Below are 25,793 nucleotides of genomic sequence, written 5' to 3'. Positions count from 1 at the left end.
TCGCAAATTATATCTTCTTTAATAACAAAGAGTAGAAGACTCCCTTTACTTTAAAATAAAAAAAGGACTCCAGTAGACTGCAACACTGGCAGGATCTGTCAATGCATTACCCATTGGCGACAGTGCCCCCACCAGTGCCTCCTATGGCAACCTGGAAATATTCCCTCAAAAATCCACAATGCACAAGGCTCTTCTTGCCCAGTTCCTGCTTGTGATGGCTTGGCCTCTATTACATCGAACACATTGCTTAAACATGCCCACATTTCACTGAATGCCAGGACTGGACACCCAGATGATCTTCCATTTAGAATGGAAGAGTGGTGCAAAGTTTCTCCGTGTGAGTGAGCATAGAAGTGATTGATTTAAATGCCTTTTCTCCTACTGGCGAGGGCAGGGGCAGGACATGCCTACACTATTCTGTGTTCCTGCCTCTGTTCTAATTTGCAGATATAGCTGCCATTTTGTGACTGGTGCCCACGGCACTTATGGAAAATTCCAGGTATGCCCACTGGTCCACAAAAGTTGGCAACCTCCGTACTTCTGAATAAAACTGGGAGAGTGATGTTTGGCACACACGGGGAGAGCTTATCAAGTGACTTCCATGCATGAATGTGTGCCACCAGCTCACTGGATGCTCTCTTGAATGGTGCAAGGGTGAGGAACCTGCTTGAGTAATATAACACCAGCGTGTATTATTCTTTCTCGGAAGGCTGCATGTTGACTCGGGGTGACACACAAATCTGCATTGTTCCAAGCCTAAGAATGTGTACAGAAATGCTGAGCACTACACTATTCCCTCATTCCCTGCTGTGGTGCGAGACTGACAGGTGAAAATTAACTAAACTCTCTTGGTTTCCAGCTGTGGCCATAGGGGCACCCTTAGGAAAAACACTCCTGCATCTCTTGGGGGTATTTCACACCTTCTTGGAAATGTGCTATAGCATAACAGTTATGGGCAGTGCTTTTTTTCCCAGAGGGTGCTCAAGTGTATGCAGTACGGGCACCTCTTTTTGTTGTTAAAAAGTGCGGCACTTACTGTACCAACTTCATGGTGAGTACTGGCACCTGTTTTTCTAGGGGGGGGGGAGCATTGGGCATGGAGCACTGCAAGGTGCTCTCAGGCTATGCTGCATGGTTGTGTGTGCCCTAGTACAAATGTCAGATCAGATGTAAGGCCCAAGCTGTGAACAGGCTGCATGACAGATGCATACATTGACCTGTGCTATGTACTCTGCAAATGGGTGCAGTGTGGCGTCACATTACAGTGGTACCTCTGGTTGTGAACGGGATCCAGAGGCCGGAGTTCCGGAGCCCCGTTCACAACATGAAAAGAGTGCAACCCGCAGCGGCACATCTGCGCACAAGCAGGTTGCAATTCGGCGCTTCTGCACATGACGTCATTTTGTGCTTCTGCGCGAGTGGCGAAACCCGGAAGTAACCCTTTCCGGTACTTCCGGGTTGCCATGGGACGTAACTTGAAATAACGTAACATGAAGCGGACGTAACATGAGGTATGACTACTGCAAAAGGAAAACGAGCACCTCAGATATTCCTCTATGACATGTTAGTTTTCTGTTTTCGGAGATCTGTTCGGTGGCAATGCAATCAAAGGGTTTTTCAACCGACCTGCAGTGTGAAGTAGTACACCCCTTTCCGCCACCTAAACCAGAGCTTTCTAAACTTTTCATGTTGGTGATACACTTTTTAGACATGCATCACTTCGTGACACAGCAATTCAGTGTTACTAGCAAACCGGAAGTTAAACCAGCCTCTTTCCAGCCCCTGAAGAAGCGTGGGGAGCGCTCACATGTCACATGTAGACACTGAAGCCGACACGCAGTTTGGAAAGCTCTGACCTGAACATTCAACCACCTAGTTTTGCTCTCTGCAAGTACCTTTGTACTTCTTTCCAGCTCTTCCCAAGGTTTCCACCCCAATGAAACTACTTCCCCTTCCTCATAGAAGCTGGGCTTCAAACTGTTTTTGTTCCCTAAGGAACTAAACACTTGGCGCAATCAGATCTGCTCCGCCAATGAGTAGCGGAAGCTTTATTTTGATAGGCACAATACAGTAACAATATAGAAGCTGTTGATATAACTATAGAACAGATTTGTACAATTTGTAACTCACCAAGCTAAACACAGCCCACGTCTGCCAGACAACCCTTCTGTTTTTGTAAAAACCTCGTGGGCCACTACACAATTCTGAGGACAGGCATCCTCTGAAAATAATTTCATATTTCCCCTCCCCTCTTAAAAGTACAGTGGTACCTTGGGTTACATACGCTTCAGATTACAGACTCTGCTAACCCAGAAATAGTACCTTGGGTTAAGAACTTTGCTTCAGGATGAGAACAGAAATCGCGCAGTGGTGGCGCGGCAGCAGCAGGAGGCCCCATTAGCTAAGGTGGTGCTTCAGGTTAAGAACAGTTTCAGGTTAAGAACGGACCTCCGGAACGAATTAAGTACTTAACCCGAGGTACCACTGTATATTAAAAGTGCAGGATGGGTTCTGTATAAGGATACTTGAACAACATTCTCTAAGGCTGCAATCCTAAAGCAATGCTTACTTAGGAGTAAGCTCCATTGAACTAAATGTGAATTGCTACTTACAGAACATGCATAGGATTGCAATAGTATACTGCAGTATACTATTGGCTGCTGTCCAATAGGAAAGGCAAAAGTATCTAGGGGGAGAGTACCATATTTTTCGTCCCATAAGACGCTCCGTCCCATAAGACGCACCTAGTTTTTTGGGGGGGAAATAAAGGAATTTCCCCCCCCTTTATTTCCCCCCCAAAGCAGGTCGGGGAAACAAAACCAGGTCGAGGAACAGCGGGATGGCGGCGCTGCGCCTCCCTGCTGTCCCCCGAGCTTGTGGGGCTGGCCGATGTCTATCCGCAGCGTGGGGAGCCCTGCGGGGAACTCCTGCAGGGCTCCCCACGCTACGGATGTCTGTCTGGCGCGCGGGGCGCTCTGCTTTCAGGGCGCCCAACGCTCCGGGAAGCAGGCTGCTATCCGCAGCCTAGACATCCCTGCAGGACCTCCCGCAGGGCTGCCTAGGCTGCGGATGTCTTCCTGAAGCCTGGAGAGCGAGAGGGGTCGTGCTTACCGACCCCTCTCGCTCTCCAAGCTTCAGCGAAAGCCTGCATTCGCCCCATAGGATGCACCCAGATTTCCCCTTCATTTTTGGAGGGGAAAAAGTGCGTCCTATAGGGCGAAAAATACGGTAGGTTCTGAACTAGGCTGAGGTTCATACTTGCATGAGCCCTACATCTCAGCTGCAAATACTTTCCAGGGGCTCACAATTAGCCCCCACTTGCCACTTTCTTCTGCTTGCCACTGCTATCTTTCCTTCTCCAGATAACACAATGGGTAGGAGCAACTCCCAAATCAATACTCTTCTCCTTGAAGCCCCTATTTCCTCTCTCTCCTGGTGCAATCTCATTAGAGTCCTAAGAAAGTCATTTTCTTGGACCAAAAACAATCAATGATGCCAGAACAGAGAGGAGACAGTAGGAGGAGTCGCAGAAGAGAAGCCCTGTTCTCTTTCCATTTGCACGGAGCCCCACAAGTTCTGTGCCTGTCTTTCGCTGGAGCTGTGTCTTTTGTTCCTTAACCCCCCCCCCCCAAAAAAAAAGTGAGGAGAGGAGCTTGTAGTCTTAGCTTCTCTGAAGCCACAGAGTGGCTTTGAATGGGAATCAGTTCCCATTTTTCCCAGCAAATGCTTGTGTATTCTTATAGAAACTTGCCTTCGACTTTGGGTACTTTTGAGATATGTTTTATTTTTATTTTTTTTAAAAAAAAAGATAGAGAGAAGCAGATAAGCACACTACAGCCAAGTTCCTAATACACCCAGCTTCGTATGCTTTAAATACATGAAGCCCACTCTGTGCAACTGATGAAATCATGGCTAATTGGAAGGAATAAAGTTAAGCAACTCAAAACCAAGCAGGGGAAATGTCTACATCTGCAGCTCCAAAGTACAATAAGTGTTTTGCATTTTTTTTAAAATCAATAAAATACACAGCATGCTTAGGTATCTACAGTGGTACCTCGGTTAAGAACTTAATTCGTTCCGGAGGTCCATTCTTAACCTGAAACTGTTCTTAACCTGAAGCACCACTTTAGCTAATGGGGCCTCCTGCTGCTGCCGCCGCGTGCTTTCTGTTCTCATCCTGAAGCAAAGTTCTTAACCCGAGGTACTATTTCTGGGTTAGCGGAGTCTGTAACCTGAAGCATCTGTAACCCGAGGTACCACTGTATGATGCTCTTTGCCAGTGATGGGTAGTCTGTAGCCTAAGGCCCTCTCCCTAATTTCATGTGGATGGGGGGGAGGCAGGTGGTAGAGAAGGGGAGAGAGTTGGGGAAAACATGTATGTGGAGGAAGGGGGCAGAGAAGCTGGAAGAAGAGGGGTAAATTCCTCTGCAACTGATCCGCGCGCAGACCACTTAAGAGTGCACTTGAACATCAGGATGGCTACAGAGGATTGGCAGGTGACTGCCCTGGACCACCTGTCAAAGTGGCTCTGAGGGACAGGGAAGTTTTCCAGTTATGTTTCAGTGCAATCCTATATATGTGTACTCAAAGGCAAATCCCATCGGGTTCAGTGGCAACTGCTCTCAGGGAAGTGGATATAGGGTTGCAGTCTTAATGGTTCTGCTGGGAAGTGCTGCTAATCTTTCTTTGACAATAGGGGGGTTACCAAGCCGGGGGGGGGGGGAGTCTGGTTCGAGGAGGAAAAGGAAATGACAGGGATCCACATTGCTAAGGGGCCTGCTGAAACCAGAAGTCAGACATGGAAGTGAGACTTTACTTCATAGCAGGAGGAAGAAATGGGGAGCCCAGTGGTGGTAGCATCTCCTGCTCAATAAACTGTGTTGAAGATATATATTTTTTAAAGTGAGGTATTTTTCTTTTGGGACGTGGGTGGTGCTGTGGGCTAAACCACAGAGCCCAGGGCTTGCCGATCAGAAGGTTGGTGGTTTGAATCCTTGCGATGGGGTGAGCTCCCATTGCTCGGTCCCCACACCTGCCAACCTAGCATTTCGAAAGCACGTCAAAGTGCAAGTAGATAAATAGGTATCACTCCAGTGGAAAGGCACATGACCCGGAAGCTGTACGCTGGCTCCCTTGGCCAATAAAGCGAGATGAGCGCCGCAACCCCAGAGTCGGCCACGACTGGACCTAATGGTCAGGGGTCCCTTTACTTTTACCTTATTTTTCTTTTAGATCTTAATCTAGGTTAAGCTTGGTAAAGAGACTTAAGATGTATGATGGTTTAGTCAAAATTTCTGTAGGGCTGACTCCTCAGCTTACAAATCTACACATATTTGAACAAAGACTATTATGAAATTGATGGAAAGTTATGCAAGATCATCAAGAAAACAGTCTTTGTGTTTCATGTTATTTTTGCCGTTTCTGTAGCAACAGCAGCAAATGATGGAAATGTAAGAGACAGTTGTAATTAATTTGATAAAGGCATAAAACAAAATATGTTTCTTTAAAGCCTCTTAAGGACAGGGATGGGGAAGAACAGCAATTAATGAAAATTAATCTTGTGGGGAGGGGGAGCAACACTGTATTTGAACATTTCGGTGTCTGTACTTCCAAGAGTTCAAAACAGTACTGAAGAAGCTAAGAATAAAGAGGTTTTCCAAATGCCCCTATGAGAGAAATAACAATATCTGCAAACAATTTGGAAACTAAAGCTACCCACAATGTTCTGTCCTGTGTGGTTTTAAGAAAAACTAACACTCAAGGCTAAGTTTATAACAGTAATAATTTCTTTGGTACATTTCTATCACTTTCTTCCTCCAGGCAACTTAGCACAGTCTACAAAGGATTTGATCATCACAACAACCCTGTGACTAGGTCCAGATGAAAAAGCAACCTTCATAGCTAGCGATTTCAACCAGAGCCTCACTACCCAAGTCCTACACCCTAATACAAAAACAATTAGTAATATATAGTGCTTCTTAGATTCTATCCTGTTGATTGTTCTCAGACACTGCAAGTTCTACTCATTAGGGATCATATATTCATTACCAAGAGATACTTCAACAATGCAGTAGGACTCTGAAAGCAGACAATATTGTTTGTGTACCCACTGACATATTTTTACAGATGCTGGGAGAAACCCTTTGTCAGGCTGAAGGTTTGCTAGCTCCAGGATGTTTGCACTTTAGTAAGCGAGTGCAAGATGGGAAGATTTGCTACCTGCCACAGAAGTGTTTATTTACTCCAACAAGCTCTAAATGTTACAAAGACACCACAAGTCTCCACTGTTCTGTGTCATCCAAAGCAGGGATGTCCAATAGGTCGATTGCGATCTACTGGTCGATCCCTGCAAGGTTTTGCTCGATCGCTGGGCCCCTTCTGGCCTCCATCGTTGGAGAATGGAAGACGGAATTTACAAACCGAGGCTGTTCCCCACCCCCCAGCAATCCTTCAGTGAGTTGCTGTTTCACTTTGACCTCAAAATAATGCAAAAACATTGTACCCCCCCTCCCAAAAGCTAATCAACTTATCAACTTATGCCTCCCAAACCCCCTAAAAATGGGGCTTTCTCCCTCCCTAAAAAGCTCAACAACTTTGACCTGAACCCTTAAAAAACGGGGATAGATCACTGCCAGTTTTTAATTCTGTGAGTAGATTGCAGCCTCTTGCAAGTTGGCCACCCCTGATCCAAAGGAAACAAAATGCAGAAATGCTATCCTTCATTTTTCTCCCTGCTCGGCAAGTGGGAGGTGTGTAACATTTCACAGTCCCTTTTTTTAAACCTCCATAATCAACTTTTTACTAACAACCAATTAGGAAAGCATTAGCCCAAGTTGAGCATTTCTTTCATTTCACTATTTATGAGCATGACTAGATGTATACTGAAAAGGCAGAGGTCCATGTAGCTAATCATAGGAATCCTAAATAAATATAACGATAAATAATTGAACATAAATAACAAATCAAAAACATTTTTCAAAGAAGTGTAGGGCAAAAGAACACGAAACTAGGCTTACTTCCAAACTACAGCATTTTAGTGCTGTGGAGGCTCTGCTTCTCTGCAATTAAGTGAAAACAGAGATTCTACACAGCACTAATTAAAGTGTTTTGTTATCCAGCACTGCTCTACCTAATGGCTACACTCCTATGTTTACTCATTTGTTCGGCAAAGATCCCCTGCAATGTGAAGTAAAAGCATCCTGTTTATAGGTTCTGCCTGATTTATTGCTTCCTGTTCAACACAACAGAGGGATCATTGATGAATGGTCTATTAGAAAGCCAGCTTTGGCTCCCCAGAGAAGTTGGGGGGGGGGGGGTAAGACTTTAATTATTGCTTTCCTTGAATTGGTTTTCCTTTCCTTCCCATTATAGCAAAACAGGGCTATTTCACTCTAAAAGAAAGAAAATATGAACGCATTTGTGGTTTAAAACTCAAGGAAGTTGCGTTCCAAGTCGCATGGGCCCATTGCTGAACACACCAGAGAGGGAGCAGCCATATACTCACTTGATACACGTTGCCTGTTTGGTTCTGCCATACCAACAACCCCCAGCTCCTATTCATGAAGCTGTTGCCTGCGCTATCATCTGTGCACATGCAGCGTCTGTTTCTTTTGCATGCATCTCAGCTTAACTGTGGTGTGAATGTGCCTTATGTTTTCAAATGAGAAGGAAGCTGGTTTGAGGGAAACACATCAAACAGCAGTCTTTCTCAAGCAACTACCCGATAAAGATGGATTGTGGCCAATGTCATGGGTATATAGCTTCAAAGACCAGCAGTGAGAGCACAGTCGAGCCAGAGTAAACAGCAATGTGTACATAGCCTGCTGCACATAGATGTAGATATAGATATAGATGATATAGATATAGATGATAGAGATAGAGATAGAGATAGGAGAACACCTAGTTTGGGGCAAGTACTCTTTGGTGAGAAAACCCCAGCAGAGATTTAAAACCACAAATAAAGCATGGTAAATACAGGCTGTTACATCTTTAAAATATGCCCTTGTGAGTTCCAAATCTCCCCTCTTCCCCCAGCATAGGACAAGACCACATGTTTGTAAGTAAACCATTTTTTTAAACTTACCAAACTCTTCAAAGGTCAGTTTCATGTGGTTATATGATTTTCCATATATCAGTCAGAAAAGTTGCACAGGCAGCAAAACTTGGCTTAGTTACAGTGGTGGAAGTTCCTTAATTATTGGTATAGGAACTCAAGAGTGGTTTGTTGGACTCATGCAGCTAAGCTGAGGCAACCAGCTTAGCCTCTTCACACACTGATCTTCTCAGGTAGACTGGGGGAATAAAGCCTTAAGCATGTGGATTATATCAGGCTGATTAACTCACACAGCCAAGGCTAACACTTTAAGTCCCAACATTTGCTTTGTTCTATAGAGCCCAATCACACTCCTTTAGTGAAACTGATTAGGCAAGAGGAAGTATAGTGGTTGTGAAAGTGGGGAAATCTTTATTACTGTATTATTATTATTATTATTATTATTAATAATAATAATAATAAAGTTGCTGCTAGAAAATGAAAGATCCTAGCTATTAGAAATAGCACTTGCATGCTTTTAACAGATAATGAATAGAGCTAATGTAGTGAGAGCTGGACCATAAAGAAGGCTGATCGCCGAAGAATTGATGCTTTTGAATTATGGTGCTGCAAGAAGATCAAACCGATCCATTCTTAAGGAAATCAGCCCTGAGTACTCACTGGAAGGACAGATCATGAAGCTGAGGCTCCAATACTTTGGCCACCTCATGAGAAGAGAAGACTCCCTGGAAAAGACCCTGATGTTGGGAAAGATGGAGGGTACAAGGAGAAGGGGACGACAGAGGACGAGATGGTTGGACAGTGTTCTCAAAGCCAGCAGCATGAGTTTGACCAAACTGCGGGAGGCAGTGGAAGACAGGAGTGCCTGGCGTGCTCTGGTCCATGGGGTCACGAAGAGTTGGACACGACTAAACAACAAAATGCAATTCTGAAAAAGTACGACTCTTGTATGTACAAGATTAAAAGAAAAAAGATTTTGCAAGCTGATACGGTGTATGAATTGTGCTTGTTCTCCTTTATAAACTGTTTCGTAGATGAAGGATTCTTTTTGTACAAGAAACCCTGCATCTCGTGTGCCAACAGCTTAAATGCTTTTTATTAAATCTATAAATTATTCTGGACTTGTCCAGTGATTTTTTTTTTTAGAAGTAATGTCCACTGGAGCACTGATGCATACACAAGAGCTCTCCCAGCAGAAACAGCCTCCCTAATAATTTCAATAGAGGAAGAAAATGCAATCCACATTCCTTCACAAATATGGTTCTGCTCTCTTAATGAAGGGAGAAGCCAAGCTATGCTGATCTCTGCACCGGGAAGAATATTTAGAATGTATCCCCACTACCAGGTGACTGATTAAACAAAACTCCAGATTCACTGTGTATCCACTTCACGGTATCCCTAAGAGAATATTGCATCTGTTTTATTCACATATATATAATCCTGAACTTTTTTTAAAAAAATGGTCTCTCCCCTTCTTGCCAGCTATTTGGACAAATGAGACTCCCATGGAGGTTCTACAAACAGCAAAAAATTGTTATGAAAAATTAAGTGCTACACAATAGCTCTCAACATTGATCACTGTATTGTTGTACAGTTGCTAATTTATGTCTGGGCAGGGACCAGCGAACACAGAGCACATTTTTTTCTAGAAATGGTTCATCCACCTTGGAAGACTGTCTCCCACACTCCCTGCTGTGATTTCAAAGAAGATTTACCCTATGCAGACTTCTAAGTATCTAATGGCTGTTCACACAAGCATATAGGTTGCATTCAAGTGTAAATCAATGGGCTTAAGTGTGCTTAATTTCCTGTAGCAACAGATTAAAACCAACTTCTTTTTTTTTTGCTCACCCAAAGCATGAAAGTTTAGGCCTATCCACTCCATATTCGAGGTGCATATATCCCTTCTGCTATAACGGCCTGCTAAAATATACCAAAGCTCATAAAGAGGGAGATAAGTTTATTCAGATGTTAGGGGGCATCCTATAGCAAGTTTAGGATGCAGTTAAGGATGCAGCAGATCCCTGGCTGAGCCAGCATTAAGTCTCCAATTCTGGCTCAGCTGAAGATGTAACTTACCGGTACTTATCATGGCTTAGCCAAAGATAAAGGTAAAGATAAAAGGACCCCTGACCATTAGGTCCAATCGTGGCCGACTCTGGGGTTGCGGCGCTCATCTCGCTTTACTGGCCAAGGGAGCCGACGTTTGTCCGCAGACAGTTTTTCCAGGTCATGCGGCCAGCATAACTAAGCCGCTTCTGGCGAACCAGAGCAGCGCACGGAAACGCCGTTTACCTTCCCACCAGAGCTGTACCTATTTATCTACTTGCACTTTGTGCTTTCGAACTGCTAGGTTGGCAGGAGAAGGGACCGAGCAACAGGAGCTCACCCTGTCGCGGGGATTTGAACCACCAACCTTCTGATTGGCAAGCCCTAGGCTCTGTGGTTTAACCCACAGAGCTGCCTGCGTCCCTTAGCCAAAGATACACCAGTGTAATTTGCTCATGCTGGCTAAGCTGGGGTTCAGTTAACTGTGCTGAGGATGGTGTAAGTGTTCTGGGGAGGTGGCAGGGGTGGGATTGGTCAGGTGGACTTAAGGTGGACCCTAACTCTGTTCAGCTCAGTCGTGTGACCTGGAAAAAGCCTAGTGTAAGTCCAGTTCTATTATAAACCCATGCTTTCCACCAATTTCTTGTGTAGAGGATTGCTCCCATTTTGACAGTGATTAATGCACCCTTGAATATTTGTAGAGAGTCTAACTGAACCATTATTCCCCCCTTTCCAGTATTCCCACCCCTTTTTGCAACATTCAAGGAACACTTATTTACCAGCAGAGTTTAAACAGTATCTTTATTACTTGCCAGCAAGCGTTATTTGTTTCCAAGATTTGCGAAGGTTAAAAGGAATGCTGTGTATTAGAATAGGGTGTGCTTAGAACAGCATGTCATCATGAGCTTGCAAAATGAAAACAAATGATGCATGCAGCAACAATAAGTATTAATCTCTGGCTAGTGGACTGGGAATTCTTCTCTCCCCAGCAACTAAAGTATTTGGATAGAAAACGTTAACACTTGTATCTGAGCCAAATAAATCCTTGCGGGTGGGAGGGAATCTTCCATGTTCATAACCGTTATCGGGAACGCTACATGCTCTGAATGCAGAGTATTAAAAAGACACATTTAATTCCAAATTTGACAGTTTGGAGTCATGGTAGGGCTGGAATCCTTGCGTAGACGTTTTAATCCCTTCACCTCATAACTCCACATCAAACCACATCCTGTCTCTTCCTCGGCTGTGAGTTGCTGACAAGGAAGACAATCTAGTTCTGTTAAAGGCTCCCTAACGGAGCCCAATGATACATGGTCTACTTTTTTATTTATAGAGTTATTCTGTCAGAATTTCAGTTGTGGGTGCCAAGCTCTACAGCAGTCAGAATGCCATTCGCCCCATTTAGTGGGAGGCAAATTTGCCACACCTCTCCTCCCCGGGAAGAAGAGCGGAGGGGATATCTCCCTAAGGAAAGACATTATGACCTGAGAGTGATTTCACCCAACGGGAAGAGGTGGTTACAGGCTATTTAAGCTTGTTCTGCCCCACATGCTTCCCTGTTCTTTATTCAGCACCCACCCTTTCGTAGTGTGGGCCTACAGCCTAGTTGTCTGTTTTCCAGGGGCTGAGTGGGATTTTTTGGGGGGAGGGGAAGACCCTAATTGGCTCCAGGTCTTCTCTTTTTTGCCTATTCCACACTGTTGGGCAATGTTTGTTGGAGTGGTGTTACTCTAATTTGGTTAGTTGGCATGTAGTCCGGGCAGGTGGGAAGATTTCAGAAAGAATGGAAAGCTTTTACCTGAGGGTTGTGGGCGTCCCCTAGTCATTCTTGTCAGGCATGGCCTTTGGGTGCTGGGAGGTGCCCTTTGGCCTGACAGACACACTGGGGTGAACGCTGGCCAATGGAGCCACAGTGTGCCTGCTGGGATCTTACACCCAAGGTCCATGCAGAAGGGAGGAATCTTAGGAAACTTTGCTGTGTGCACAATGTGTGGTTGTTAACTTGCCTAGGTGATGGGGGTAGAAATTACCCCCCCATCTATTAATGAACACCTGCCCAGACTTTATCTGATTTGGTTACATTGGTTGAATCTGACTAATTTGTTTTGCATATCCTCAAGTTGTTAAATTTAATAACTATATAACCTATTGATCCACATTTGGTTGTCTTCTTCCTGGTGTGCTGGCAATGGACAATCTAGGAATTTTAACTGTGAGTCTGCATTTCCTCAGTTGCATGGTGGTTGTGATCACAATGGAGCAAAATGGAAGGAGAAGCAGCAGCAGTGGTGGTGGTGAGGGAAAACAGGAGTGACTTTCATTCGTTCTGATGCCAGCATAGGGAAAATGTGGGAGCCAACTGTTGCTTTCTGAGGTGTGATGAGTTACTGCCCATTAATTAATTAATGCCAGCCATGACAGAACAAATCATAATACAAGCACACACTGAAGAAGATGGAAAAGCAGAAGCGACTGGGCCAATTGGGAATCCTAGCTCTGTAAATCACTGTGGTGAGCAGGTACCTGCACCAATTTAGATAATGAGATTAATGTAACAACATACCACATTGCAAGGCAGGTGGGTAGAGGGAGGATTTGAAATTGACTAATGGAGAATTGGCAGTCTTGTATATACTTGTCGACTGAAGTCCCATTCCCTTGCAGCTCTATTGAATGTCAGGTGTGACAAAACGTTGTTTCTTCCCACAGTTAATTGGATAAATATTCTTGTCCATTTGCAAACTTTGGGTTTGCGCACTCTGCCTACTTAGGAGCTAATTTGCATGAAAACAGATTCAAAGCTTAGTTTCAGTGAGATATTTCTTCCCAGAGTACCTCTTCAAATGCAAACACATTGGCCATTATCTTTCCAAAGGCTACCTCATGTCTAGGAAGCCCTTACAAAGGATTGCTTTTGGATCTTAGGTTGAGGGTCACAGGTTCCGCACCCCTACATTAATGCCCCATATTTCTTGTTGTTCTACCTTGTTACAAAGCCCAGAAGAGTTCAGCTATACCTCATCTGTTGGAGAGATGCAACGTTAATATTTTGAATGTTGGGGACGTTCAAAATATTAAGTTATAGATTTAAGAGATGCAGAGAAGTAGGAAATCTAAGATACTCCTTTCCCCCTTTCTCCCTCCTCATTGCATGGCATTCAAAGCTTTCAGTAGGTATTAGGACACAGGACAAATTTGTTATTACCACATAAACTCGAGTTGGAGAGAAACTGCGTGGTGAGGAGCCTCTTGTACTTGCAGGTGTTCCCTGCACAGTTCAGAAACTAAAAATAAAAATAAAAGTGCAGAGCCTCCATGTGTGGGAAAGTCTCCCTGCTTCACAAAGCTGCTCTCTAACTCCTGGAGAACAACGAGGAAGGCAATGAAGAGGAAGAATAAGGGCTTATATAGACTTACTTTTCACTCTGCTCTTTCCATGCACAGAACTGTGCTTAAAAGCTCTGTGCCTGAGTGGTTTGGGGCTCCTTTTTGCCCCGCCAAAAAACTACTCTTTAATGCTCAATCAGAGCAAACAGCAATCCAGGTTTTCCATGGACTGTCCCTGTCCCCGTGGCTCCCCTCATGAGATCACAGCATGCAGATTAAGAACCAAGAGCAGCTGGCACAGTGAGATGGCACTACACTTACCAGGGAATTGTGGGAGTGGGTGGTGGCAAAGGCGCAGGCACAGGCGATCTGATGCTCCTCTGCAGCCCGGATCTTTCTGCTGCCTGCAGTGAGACTATTGGGAGGGTGGCTCTGTGCCCCCGCCCAGCGGGTCCTACTACTTCTGTTAAGCGTGCTTTGTTGTCTTAGATCTGTGTCTCCCCGATTCACACTTGTCTGCCCTACAACCCTGTGGATAGCTCAGTTGGTACAGTGAGAGCTGGACCATAAAGAAGGCTGATCGCTGAAGAACTGATGCTTTTGAATTATGGTGCTGGAGGAGACTCTTGAGAGTCCCATGGACTGCAAGAAATTCAAACCTATCCATTCTTAAGGAAATCAGCCCTGAGTGCTCACTGGAAGGACAGATCCTGAAGCTGAGGCTCCATTGGCCTCCTCATGAGAAGAGAAGACTCCCCGGAAAAGACCCTGATGTTGGGAAAGATTGAGGGCACAAGGAGAAGGGGACAACAGAGGACGAGATGGTTGGACAGTGTTCTCGAAGCCAGCAGCATGAGTTTGACCAAACTGCGGGAGGCAGTGGAAGACAGGAGTGCCTGGCATGCTCTGGTCCATGGGGTCACGAAGAGTCGGACACAACTAAATGACTAAACAACAACAAAGACTCTTAAATCTCAGGGTTGTGGGTTCAAGTCCCACAATTGGGTAAAAGTTTCCAGCATTGCAGGAGGTTGGACTAGATGATCCTTATGGTCCCTTCCAACTCTGATTCTATAAGAAAGTGACATCTCTTCAGGAAAGAGAGGCTGACAGTACAGGAGGGCTGATGTTAAGCGTCTGGAGAAAAATGTGCCCTGAAAAAAATCTCTCTATTTCCCAGATGTGAGTCTGTATACATCTTGCTTCAAAATGCTAAAAGTACCACTAAAGACGGAGGCCTTGTGATCATGATTGCATTAGTCAGTGTCAAAATGAGTTAAGATGGGTAGCAGACCTTATGCCTTCAGTTCCCAGAATGTTTTTAACTGCAAATTCCTCTCAAGATTGTTTTACACTAGTAATAAGTTTAGTCCTGGTGCACTGAATGAATATAAACGCAGCAGCTAAGGGAATCCCACTGTGTATCATTTAATCAGATAATCTGCCTGCATCTAACATCAGGAGAAGGGAACATCACCAGCCATTAAGCTTCCATAAGCAGTTGATGTTTCAACAGCAGTTACTAAATCCTTATTTTAAAATTATACCTCTTGTCAGTTGAGGAATTTATATCCGCAGTGCTTTACTTAAGATTGGCTACTCCTGCAGTTAATAATCATACAGCTGGTAAACTACTTTTTTCTCTCCTTCCTGGCTTTTTGGAGAGGGCTGTGACACTGGAAAAGCCTTATTTCTGAGGGGTGTCAGGTTACTTTGACCCATTATGACCCTCATTTTGGTACAACCAGCATAAATCAGAAATGGTAGTAGTGGTTACAGTCAGATACAGGCCCATAACAGAGGGGTCACAGAATCTTTTTGTACTGAAATTTGCTATTTCATAGAATTGTAGACTTGGAAGGGATTCCAAGGGTTGACTAGTCCAATGTCCTGCAATGCAGTAATCTTTCACCCAACATGGGGCTTGAAACCACGGACCTGAGATTAAGAGTCTCATAATCTACTGACAAGGGATGCGGGTGGCGCTGTGGGTTAAACCACAGAGCCTAGGACTTGCCGATCAGAAGGTCGGCGGTTCAAATCCCCACGACGGGGTGAGATCCTGTTGCTCGGTCCCTGCTCCTGCCAACCTAGCAGTTCGAAAGCACGTCAAAGTGCAAGTAGATAAATACCATATTTTTTGCTCTATAAGACTCACTTTTTTCCTCCTAAAAAGTAAGGGGAAATGTGTGTGCGTCTTATGGAGCGAATGCAGGCTACACAGTTATCCCAGAAGCCAGAACAGCAAGAGGGATTGCTGCTTTCGCTGCACAGCGATCCCTCTTGTTGTTCTGGCTTCTGAGATTCAGAATATTTTTTTTCTTGTTTTCCTCTTCCAAAAACCAGGTGCGTCTTATGGTCTGGTGCATCTTATAGAGCGAAAAATATGGTAGGTACCGCTCTGGCGGGAAGGTAAACAGCGTTTCTGTGCGCTGCTCTGGTTCTCCAGAAGCGGCTTAGTCATGCTGGCCACATGACCCGGAAGCTGTACGCCGGCTCCCTCGGCCAATAAAGTGAGATGAGTGCTGCAACCCCAGAGTCGGTCACGACCGGACCTAATTGTCAGGGGTCCCATTACCTTTACCTAATCTACTGACTGAGCTATGTTGCAGCTTCAGCTCCCGTCTGCCCCAGCAAGGCCAAGGGTCAAGAATGATGACATCTAGAGGCCCACATACTCCCTACCGATGCTTTGCACGCATGTGTGCGCTCATGCACACTTCCTCCAGGCAAGATGTACAAACAAGCTGTCCATACCACCGGTTTTACACTGAATATTTTACAAAATGAACTTCCTTGAACATTAACTTGCATCCTTTGTTTCGGGGGGTGGGTGGGAACCACCACAGAAAACTGAAAGATGCGAGGCATTAAACATTCCTCACTGAAATACCATTAAGCTATAATTCCACACTGTTGCAAGCCTACAGTGAAGGGTTGAAGAGTAAAGGCAGAGGGCTGCAAGGAGCCTCAGAGGTCATCCATCCAAGTCCCTGTAGGATTTACTTGACTAAAGCCACACCCACCAGATGCTCATTTAGGCTCCATGCCTGTGTGATCTTGGCAACATGAAGCAGCCAATCCATATGGTCAGGACTGCATGCTATAGCAGTAACGTCTGCAAGCCAGAACAACATGGTTTGGATGAATTGTGTTGGTAGTTCCCAAACCAAAACTGCATTTCAATTATTTCATTGTAATATATACTATAGATAATATCTCCAGTTGTTTTATGAGAATGATAATACGTAATATGGATGCATGCAGGAAGATTGTGGTTTTTTTGTAGCATCCATATGATGTGTTGGCATTCCTACCCTCTCTTAATGGAATTAATTATGGAATTACTGTTCAGAAAAAAAAGAAAAATCTGGTAAGTTAAAGAAAATGGTTGCCAATGACTTGTTTGCAATATCATATTAGAATATGAAACCCCCATCTAGAAGCCTAATTTGATATAGTCAATATTCCTTACACTTCATAGGAATGCATCCTTCTGGGAATCAATCACATAACTTGGCCAAACCATGTCATCACTGGCTGCATACATTACCAAGCCAAGAAGAAGCCCCAGTTGTGTGACAATGGGTTGCCACAGGCTCCTGCACCATCGAGAAACTGCAACCGGGCCATGCCTTCCACTTGTGTTCCTGATATGTAAGCAAACAGTTCCTAGGCAACAGCATTTCTAATAACCCATAAAATTAGAGGTTGGCTAGCAAGAATTCCAAATGGAAGGCAATGGGTTAATTTGGGGCAACATGCATTTCCATTCTACAGTGGCTGCAAATCAAACAAAGCTTTTGCTGTGATTGTAGTCTCCCATTTCCCACATGTATCAACTGAGATTAAGCTATAAATACTATAAACAGAAAAGCCTCTGACAATTTTCATGAGTATACTGGCTGCATGGATTTCAGTTACGTTGAGCAATATTTTCTTTTTTCAGCAGAGGATCGATATCAGAGCTTCATTATAATTTGATGCTTTGTCCCCCCCCTCCAAAAAAACACAAAAAAACACCCTAAGGGCTTTGCATTTCACTTTTTTCTTTCTTTTAGAAACGCCAATATTACAGTAAACAGCTTTGTTTTTCAGTAATCACCCACATGACAATCTGATCTTACCTCTACATAGAGGATAGGAAATATTCCAATCTTATCTCCCAGCATTCCTTCTGCCCAATTATCATCTACTCTCCTGATGACAGTCAAAATTTCATCCTAAAAGAAATGACAGAGATCACAACATAATATACAAATAGGCAGATTTTCACACTTTGTTTCTATTGGGGGGGGGGGGGGGAGAATGTGTCCTATAAATCACCCACAAAGCAAAACAGAAGAAAGCTCTCTAAGTAGCAAAAAGGTCTTCCATAAAGGGAAGACATGGTTAGTTATACTTTCCAACCTACTTTTCCAACTGTTAATGCAACGGGAGGACCATAGACCAATTATTCGCATTATTTAGCCACTGTAAAATAGGAACAGGAATTTCTGTAAGATATACAATACCTGTATTAGTCACCTTAACATGTTTGTTTATTTAAAACAATTTATATACCGCTCAAAGAGGTTTGCAACAATGTGTTTGTAGTGTTTTCTAGCAGGGATAGAGATACCTCCGGGTATAAAGGTAAAGGTACCCCTGCCCGTCAGGGCCAGTCGTGTCCGACTCTAGGGTTGCCGCTCATCTCGCTCAAGAGGTCGGGAGCTGGCGCTATCCGGAGACACTTCCGGGTCACGTGGCCAGCGTGACTAAGCGGCATCTGGCGAGCCAGCACCAGCGCCGCACACGGAAACGCAGTTTACCTTCCCGCTAGAAAGCGGTCCCTATTTATCTACTTGCACTTAGGGGTGCTTTCGAACTGCTAGGTGGGCCGGAGCTGGGACCGAAAGATGGGAGCTCACCCTGCCGCGGGGATTCGAACTGCCGACCTTTCGATCGGCAGGTCCTAGGCTCTGTGGTTTAACCCACAGTGCCACCCGCGTCCTCCGGGTATAGGGCGGTATATAAATTCAATCAATCAATCAAATTACCAAACACCATGAACATCAGCCAGTATGGCCATTAGCCAAGGATAATGGGAGGGTGTGGTCCAACTGCAACTGGAGGGTCGTAGGTTCTCCCTCCTTGCCATTTATTTTATTGAATGTTGGCGATGTGTCTCACTTGATAGAAAAAGAATGGATCACCATGTAGGGAAGCTTTTAATGTTTGATGTATCACAGTATTTTAATATTCTTTTGGAAGCCGCCCAGAGTGGCTGGGGAAGCCCAGCCAGATGGGCGGGGTATAATTAATTATTATTATTATTATTATTATTATTATTATTACACCAACCAAGGGGTTAATGTAGTGGTGGGGAACCTGTGACTCTCCAGGCATTCATTCATTCACTGCCCTTCATTCGAGGCTCATAGGACGCTTTACAATATAAAAACACAAAAAAATGCATAACATAGTAACAAACAAACACCACAGTTTAACAGGCCATGTATTGTTTAATTAGCCAAAGGCCTGGGAGAAAAGGAATGCTTTTTCCTGGCACTTAAAGATGTACAGTGGTACCTTGGGTTAAGAACTTAATTCGTTCTGGAGGTCTGCTCTTAACCTGAAACTGTTCTTAACCTGAAGCACCACTAATGGGGCCTCCTGCTGCCGCCGCACCACCGGAGCACGATTTCTGTTCTCATCCTGAAGCAAAGTTCTTAACCTGAGGTACTATTTTTGGGTTAGCGGAGTCTGTAACCTGAAGCGTATGTAACCTGAAGCGTATGTAACCCGAGGTACCACTGTATAATGAAGGCGCCAGGCGAACCTCCCTGGGGCGAGCATTCCACAAACGGGGAGCCATTGCAGAAAAGGGAGGGAAGGAGGGAGGAAAGTACAAACTTGCAGAAATTACTGCCCCCCCCCCCCGAAGGGACCAGGGCCCCATAGAGTTGGCACCTATGAAAGGAACCATATGCCAGGTTATACATGACGCAAGAGCACTGTAACTTGATCTCCTGCACCAATACTACAATTTCTAGTATGAACAAAGACTTTCCAACTACTTGAAAGTGTAAAAGAATTACATTATATAAGTAATCTATATCTAAATATCCCTGTTATTACTTGTTTCCCAAGATAAAAATGAATTTGTGGCTGCATACACTCCACGCACTTCAATAACATAGCTCCCTGCCCACCAGAATCCTGGAACTGTAGTTTAGCCCTCACAAAGCTATGATTTCCATCACCCGTAACATACTGGTTCCCAGGATTCCTTGGGGGAAAGTCATGTGCTTTAAACGCATGATGTGTAAGCAGCCTGCAGCTCAGGAAATAGAAAACTGAAATCTATAAGAATATATTGGTTCAAAGGGTTGACCCAAACTCTCTTCCCACTTGTTACATTTGTTACATTTGCTTAGTTCATGAAGTCTTTCAGAAGACTGAATATATTGAAAAAGGGAGACACATTTCCCGGATTATTTCCCTCCCTCCCCTTCAAAGGCCACCGACTAAGCTGTACCTGCCCAAATCCTACTTCCACTGCAGCTGCGGAATTTGCATATATGCCTGGAGAGAAGTCAGTGGGATGACACTCACTGGAGAAAAGCACAGCTGTTGCCAGGGTTGTAAGATTGATTTGAGCATCACATTGAGAAATTCTATGGATCACTCCATGTCCTTTTCTGACTGAGAGCAGATTTGAATGTCACATTATATGTGCAAACAGCAGATGTGAGAACATTTGTCTCTGTACTTCCCCACTAATAACGTAACATGCAAATTATTGATTTATGGGTCTCCGAGCTATGTGCAATTCACACTCACAGAAACTAAAAATCTGCATCTGTCAATCCATATTTGATACTGTGGAGCATTCCAAAGAAAAGCACAGGTTTTTCACCAAACTCCTTCCTAGAAAATTCAGCACAATCCTGACCCCTCCCCCTTTTAATTTTGCAACATCCCCTTATTTTGCAAATGTGATGATCTGGCACAATCTGTTCTGGTTCTGCTACTCACGGACAGGGACATGGAGCACTGAACGTAGGGCAGTAACACCCTAACCACTGGGAATCTTTCTCAGCCTTCTGTCTAGCTTCTGAGATCACAGCAGGGGTTGCCCACAAAATTTCAAGCACATATTTATAGCTGTTCCTAGTGCTAGAAAAGTCAAACTAACAAAGAAAGACGAAGATTCTTGGGAAGCCAGAACGCTTTCCCAATGCCACATTTTGTGTTTGTTGTGGAATTACAGCACACACCCAGCCCATCCCTGACTGTGATCAGTTTCCACAGGTTCCCAGAGTTTATCTCAAGCCATGGGTTGATTTCTGTCTGTCCTGGCTGGCTCTTTATGTTCATTTTTACTTTTAAAAAAGATTAGACAAATTCATGAAGAATATGTCTATTTGTTAACATGCGTCATTGTTCACGTATACACACAAAGAAGTGTAGATGTGTATCCAATCAATGTACCGTATTTTTTGCTCCATAAGACGCACCAGACCATAAGACACACCTAGTTTTTGGAGGAGGGAAATAAGAAAAAAAATATTCTGAATCTCAGAAGCCAGAACAACAAGAGGGATCGCTGTGCAGCGAAAACAGCGATCCCTCTTGCTGTTCTGGCTTCTGGGATAGCTGCACAGCCTGCATTCGCTCCATAAGACACACACACATTTCCACTTACTTTTTAGGAGGGAAAAAGTGAGTCTTATAGAGCAAAAAATACGGTACCTTATAATATCTTCAGCTCAGAGTCATGGCACGTCAGAGGAAGAGTTACACTGATATGAGATGGAATTACAATAAGGCAACACATGAAAGTTTGCATGAAAATAACAAATTACCACAAAATATGGAAGTCTAACGGGACGTGGGTGGCGCTGTGGGTTAAACCACAGAGCCTAGGACTTGCCGATTAGAAGGTCGGCGGTCTGAATCCCCGCGACGGGGTGAGCTCCCGTTGCTTGGTCCCTGCTCCTGCCAACCTAGCAGTTCGAAAGCACGTCAAAGTGTAAGCAGATAAATAAATACCTCCAGTGGGAAGGTGAACGGCGTTTCCATGCGCTGGTCTGGTTCGCCAGAAGCAGCTTAGTCATGCTGGCCACATGACCCGGAAGCTGTACGCCGGCTCCCTCAGCCAATAAAGCGAGATGAGCGCCGCAACCCCAGAGTCGGCCATAACTGGACCTAATGGTCAGGGGTCCCTTTACCTTTACCTATGGAAGTCTAACAAGGATGAATGGCCAGTAGAAGGAAATATCAGTACTGTGCAGGCAGAGGGTAGCTTGGAACAATAGCTCTTTTAGTAGTTATATAGTAGTGAGAGAGACAAGGGAATTACTGTTGCCAAGTAAGAAGAGAGAAGGGCACTGGGGATCTGGCAAGCTGCATGACAGACCTCAATGTAACAGGGTGAACCTGTGTTGAGATATAAGTGGCATGGGATTTGGGCAATGTGAGTGGCAGGATAGAGTTCGGAGAGGCTACTAGGGAAGTTACAGAGGAAGACTGAAAGCACATATTTTTTACCAGTTCCAGAGAGAAGGGAACCTTTGGGAGCTGCGCCTCAGTGGGTGGCTTCCATTCCCATGCAACAGTGAGGAACCAATGCGGGTAAGTCTTTCAGGCTCCCTTGAGTCCTAGATGGTGAAGGCTCCAAAGAAACACAAACTTGCCTCCTCCCCGAACCCTGCTAATTGGTGAACAAAAGAGATGTCTTGAAGGAAAAGCACAAGGCTGTGCAATCCCTCAGGTTCCCAACTAAAGCGAGAAACAAAACAACAAAGGGTTGGGAACACTGGGGGAGAAAGAGAGAGTCCCTATTTGCATGTAGTCTGCCTAGTGGAGTGAGTGCGAGATACAACCCACCCAAGGACCCCTTTCATCCACTATAGGAAAACCCACATGAATACCTCTGTTTAATCTACAGACCTAATGAAGTGCATCTTTTCTTCACTACTTGCTAACCCACACAGCATATTGATTTCCATACAGCAAAAGATGGGAAACTTGTTATTTCAAACGTACCTTCCATTGTTTTGCAGTGACACTTTATGTTCTTTCTTCTGTTTATTGTAGCCAAAAGGCTTCAGAATTAGTCACTCTCTGACACTCTCCTCCCAAAGGTATTGTTAAGATGAGCAATTCCATTTTATAACTACTGCCAGAAGCTATGCTGAAGATCCATAATTTCAATCAAGATTGATTTACAAAAGAAAAGGTGGGATCATCTCTTCGTTGGGTGGGGGGTGGGGAATACATAAAATTATGTCTCAAACCCAGATATACCACATGGCATGGCATGAATTAAGGTCATTTTATTGAGAAAGCACAACCAAAATGATTAATGGAAAAATTTGAATGACGGCAGAATGGCATTATAGCATGCAGTGTTCTTAATATTTGCCAGCTGGTAATAAATGCTTGTGCCCATTTATAGCCATACAAAAAGAAAACACTCTTTTCAGGATTGATTGCTAAGGATATAATGCTGGTATTCTCATTGTGCACAGTTATTACCAATAGAAAAATAATTCTAACTTGATAAAGTGGGGACTCAGGGTGGCATTCAGCATAATAATAGTTGAATACTATGCATGGTCATTCACCCCCCTTTCTCCCAGCTCTAAAATTGATCACTTGCACAACAGGCCTCCTCCTATATATTATATTAAGTGAGTTAGTTCTAACTTTAATTGCTGAGTAATGCTGTGAACTGTGAATGAGAAATCAGTGTTAGGAGTGCATGCCTGGCCATGCCATTTGTTACCAGCTAAAAGCTCAGAAGGAACGCGGGTGGCGCTGTTGGTTAAACCACAGAGCCTAGGACTTGCCGATCAGAAGGTCGGTGGTTTGAATCCCCACGACGGGGTGAGCTCCCGTTGCTCGGTCCCAGATCCTGCCAACCTAGCAGTTCGAAAGTACATCAAAGTGCAAGTAGATCAATAGGTACCGCTCCGGCGGGAAGGTAAACGGTGTTTCCGTGTGCTGCTCTGGTTCGCCAGGAGCAGCTTAGTCATGCTGGCCACATGACCCGGAAGCTGTACGCCGGCTCCCTCGGCCAATAAAGAGAGATGAGCGCTGCAACCCCAGAGTCGGTCACGACCGGACCTAATGCTCAGGGGTCCCTTTACCTTAAAAGCTCAGAAAGGCCTGGGAAATATCTCTTTATGGGAATCAATGTATAGGAAAGGAATGGGGTACCCGTGATTTTCCAGATATCATTTGACAGCCCTAGGCAGCAGAGTCAACAGCTAGGGGTGGTCAGACAACATATGGAGAGTCAGGTGAGAGGTGCATTTTGCATGGTGCTTATGATTGCTTTTACAATATTTCCCCAATTGCTGCTATACAGACAAACCAGCTATGCCACAGAAGAATACAAGCTCCTGCTCTTCAATTGAGTAATTGCCTGCTATCATGTCCCAGGCCATCTCTTCCTCGATCTGTTTTTTTGGGGCGGGTGGGGGGGGAATGAGGAAGGAGACTCTACATATGCTCAGAGGTGATCTGAAGGAGCAGGATTTTTGAAAACAAAAGCTGATAACGAGAACTAGGAAGCATTTTTTAATTCAAAGGTCAACAGATTGCTATTTGCTTAATTACTGGAATAATAATAATATAATAGTAATAATTTATTATTTGTACCCCGCCCATCTGGCTGGGTCTCCCCAGCCACTCTGGACGGCTTCCAACAAAGATTAAAAATACATTAAAATGTCACACATTAAAATTTTCCCTGAACAGGGCTGCCTTCAGATGTCTTCTAAATGTCAGGTGGTTGTTTATCTCTTTGACATCTGATGGGAGGGTGTTCCACAGGGCAGGTGCCACTACCGAGAAGGCCCTCTGCCTGGTTCCCTGTACAACTTGGCTTTGTAGCTTTTCTATGTTGTGGGGGACAACATAGAAACATGGCAAATGGGGATGGGAAAGAAAACCTGGAGCTGCAGTGGCCAGGAGGCGGCTTCTGAGTTTCTGAATTGGAAGGGCTGACCTGAATCCCACTGTGAAAGAAAGAGTTGCAACGACACACCACATTATTTTATAGTAATATGTTTCGCTAGTGAATCTGAAAGACTGGACCCTGGAATGCATTCATTAATGTAGTCAGTTCTAAATATCCCACATAACGCTTTAAGTGAATCAGATTGTGATTTAACAGAAGGCCAAACACTTCTCATACTGTTCTTATTTATGGAGGGTTTGACACATGCAACCCTACAGACTTCACTGCAGAGTCATTAATGGAAATGAGATTGAAATCCAGCCCAGGGTCTCCAGGATGCATACAAGGCCCCCTCTCTTTCCCAGCCACATCAAAATGAAAATGTGAAGCCTAAAATTCCTCTGACTGTCAGAACCCTATCAGTAACAACACAGAGCTTGTGCCATTCACGGAGGAGCTGAGCTAACTGACTTCAGCAGTGTGTGGGATCTGAAATCCATCTAAACAGGAAGAGCTTCATCAGCAAGGTGACAGCTACAATTAGCATAGAAAAGCCTGATGAAATAAAGACAGAGTGAAGTCCCGAGATGAGAAATAGATTATCCGGCTGTCAGAGAAGACAGGAGACAAAAACACAGTTACTAGGGTGACAGGGTGCATTGTAGGAAAGAAGCTGTAGGAATAATAATAAAAGAAATGCTGTGGAGAAGCAATCAAAGTCCCCGAGGCAAAACAAAGCAGCAACTGGTAAAGGAGGATGGCAACACGATCAAAGATGGATGAGGAAGCCGTTATAAATGCTTACTTGGAGGGGAAAACCTTGTATTTGAAAATGACACCACATATACACAAAGGAGTAGGACAGCTGTAACGCACCGGTGGAAACAGCAGCAAGTCGTTTGTCAACTAATGTCAAAAAGTTACTCCAGGAAAGTAAAATGCAGGAACGTATTTATGAAAATTTGCCATTTCCATTATGGCTACCACAGAGAAGCAACAATATGCATAAGTGATTGGTTATTATTTAGAGAGCTGCTGCCACCCCTCTAAATAGTTGGAGCACAGAGGGATTAGGATTAAAAGTGCTAAGGTTCCTTTAGTCACAGTGATATTCACAGACCTTTGATGAATCCTATGAATGCATCATCATATGATTATATCAGTGTTTAACGATATCCTGGGAAAAGGTTAATTTCCCACTGCTTTCCACTCATTGGTTCACCCAACCCCAAACTTCAGCTGTGTCCTACTGCTGAGGTAAAGAGCTAGGTGAACATGAATCCATTCATCTAGTCCCATACAATTCCTAACAGCAGCGCCATTTTTCTAGAAAAAGAGGTGCCGGAACACACAATGAATGCCCCTTCATTCTCTTAGAGAGGTGCCAGAACCCACCTGAGAGGTGCCAGA

The 25,793-nt window shown here is 44.3% G+C and overlaps 1 protein-coding gene and 1 long non-coding RNA gene across 3 annotated transcripts in view; one reads left to right on the top strand and one right to left on the bottom strand.

Annotated features, from left to right (window-relative positions):
- Positions 1–25,793, bottom strand: part of SH3RF3 (SH3 domain containing ring finger 3) — a 208,301-nt gene that overhangs the window by 51,456 nt on the left and 131,052 nt on the right. For both annotated transcript variants that reach the window (XM_081002987.1, XM_081002986.1), the window contains exon 3: positions 17,557–17,652. In XM_081002987.1, the coding sequence (XP_080859113.1) occupies positions 17,557–17,652 (96 nt within the window). The remainder of the gene's footprint in view (positions 1–17,556; positions 17,653–25,793) is intronic.
- Positions 14,519–25,344, top strand: LOC308475981. The gene is made up of 2 exons (XR_013985607.1): positions 14,519–14,611; positions 24,638–25,344. It is a non-coding gene; the product is annotated as an uncharacterized lncRNA (long non-coding RNA).

Source organism: Podarcis pityusensis (assembly GCF_964106645.2).
Source record: "Podarcis pityusensis genome assembly, chromosome: 4".
Lineage (NCBI taxonomy): Eukaryota > Metazoa > Chordata > Lepidosauria > Squamata > Lacertidae > Podarcis > Podarcis pityusensis.
The sequence above is the reverse complement of the archived record's forward strand: the minus strand, read 5'-3'. Positions and strand labels throughout refer to the sequence as shown.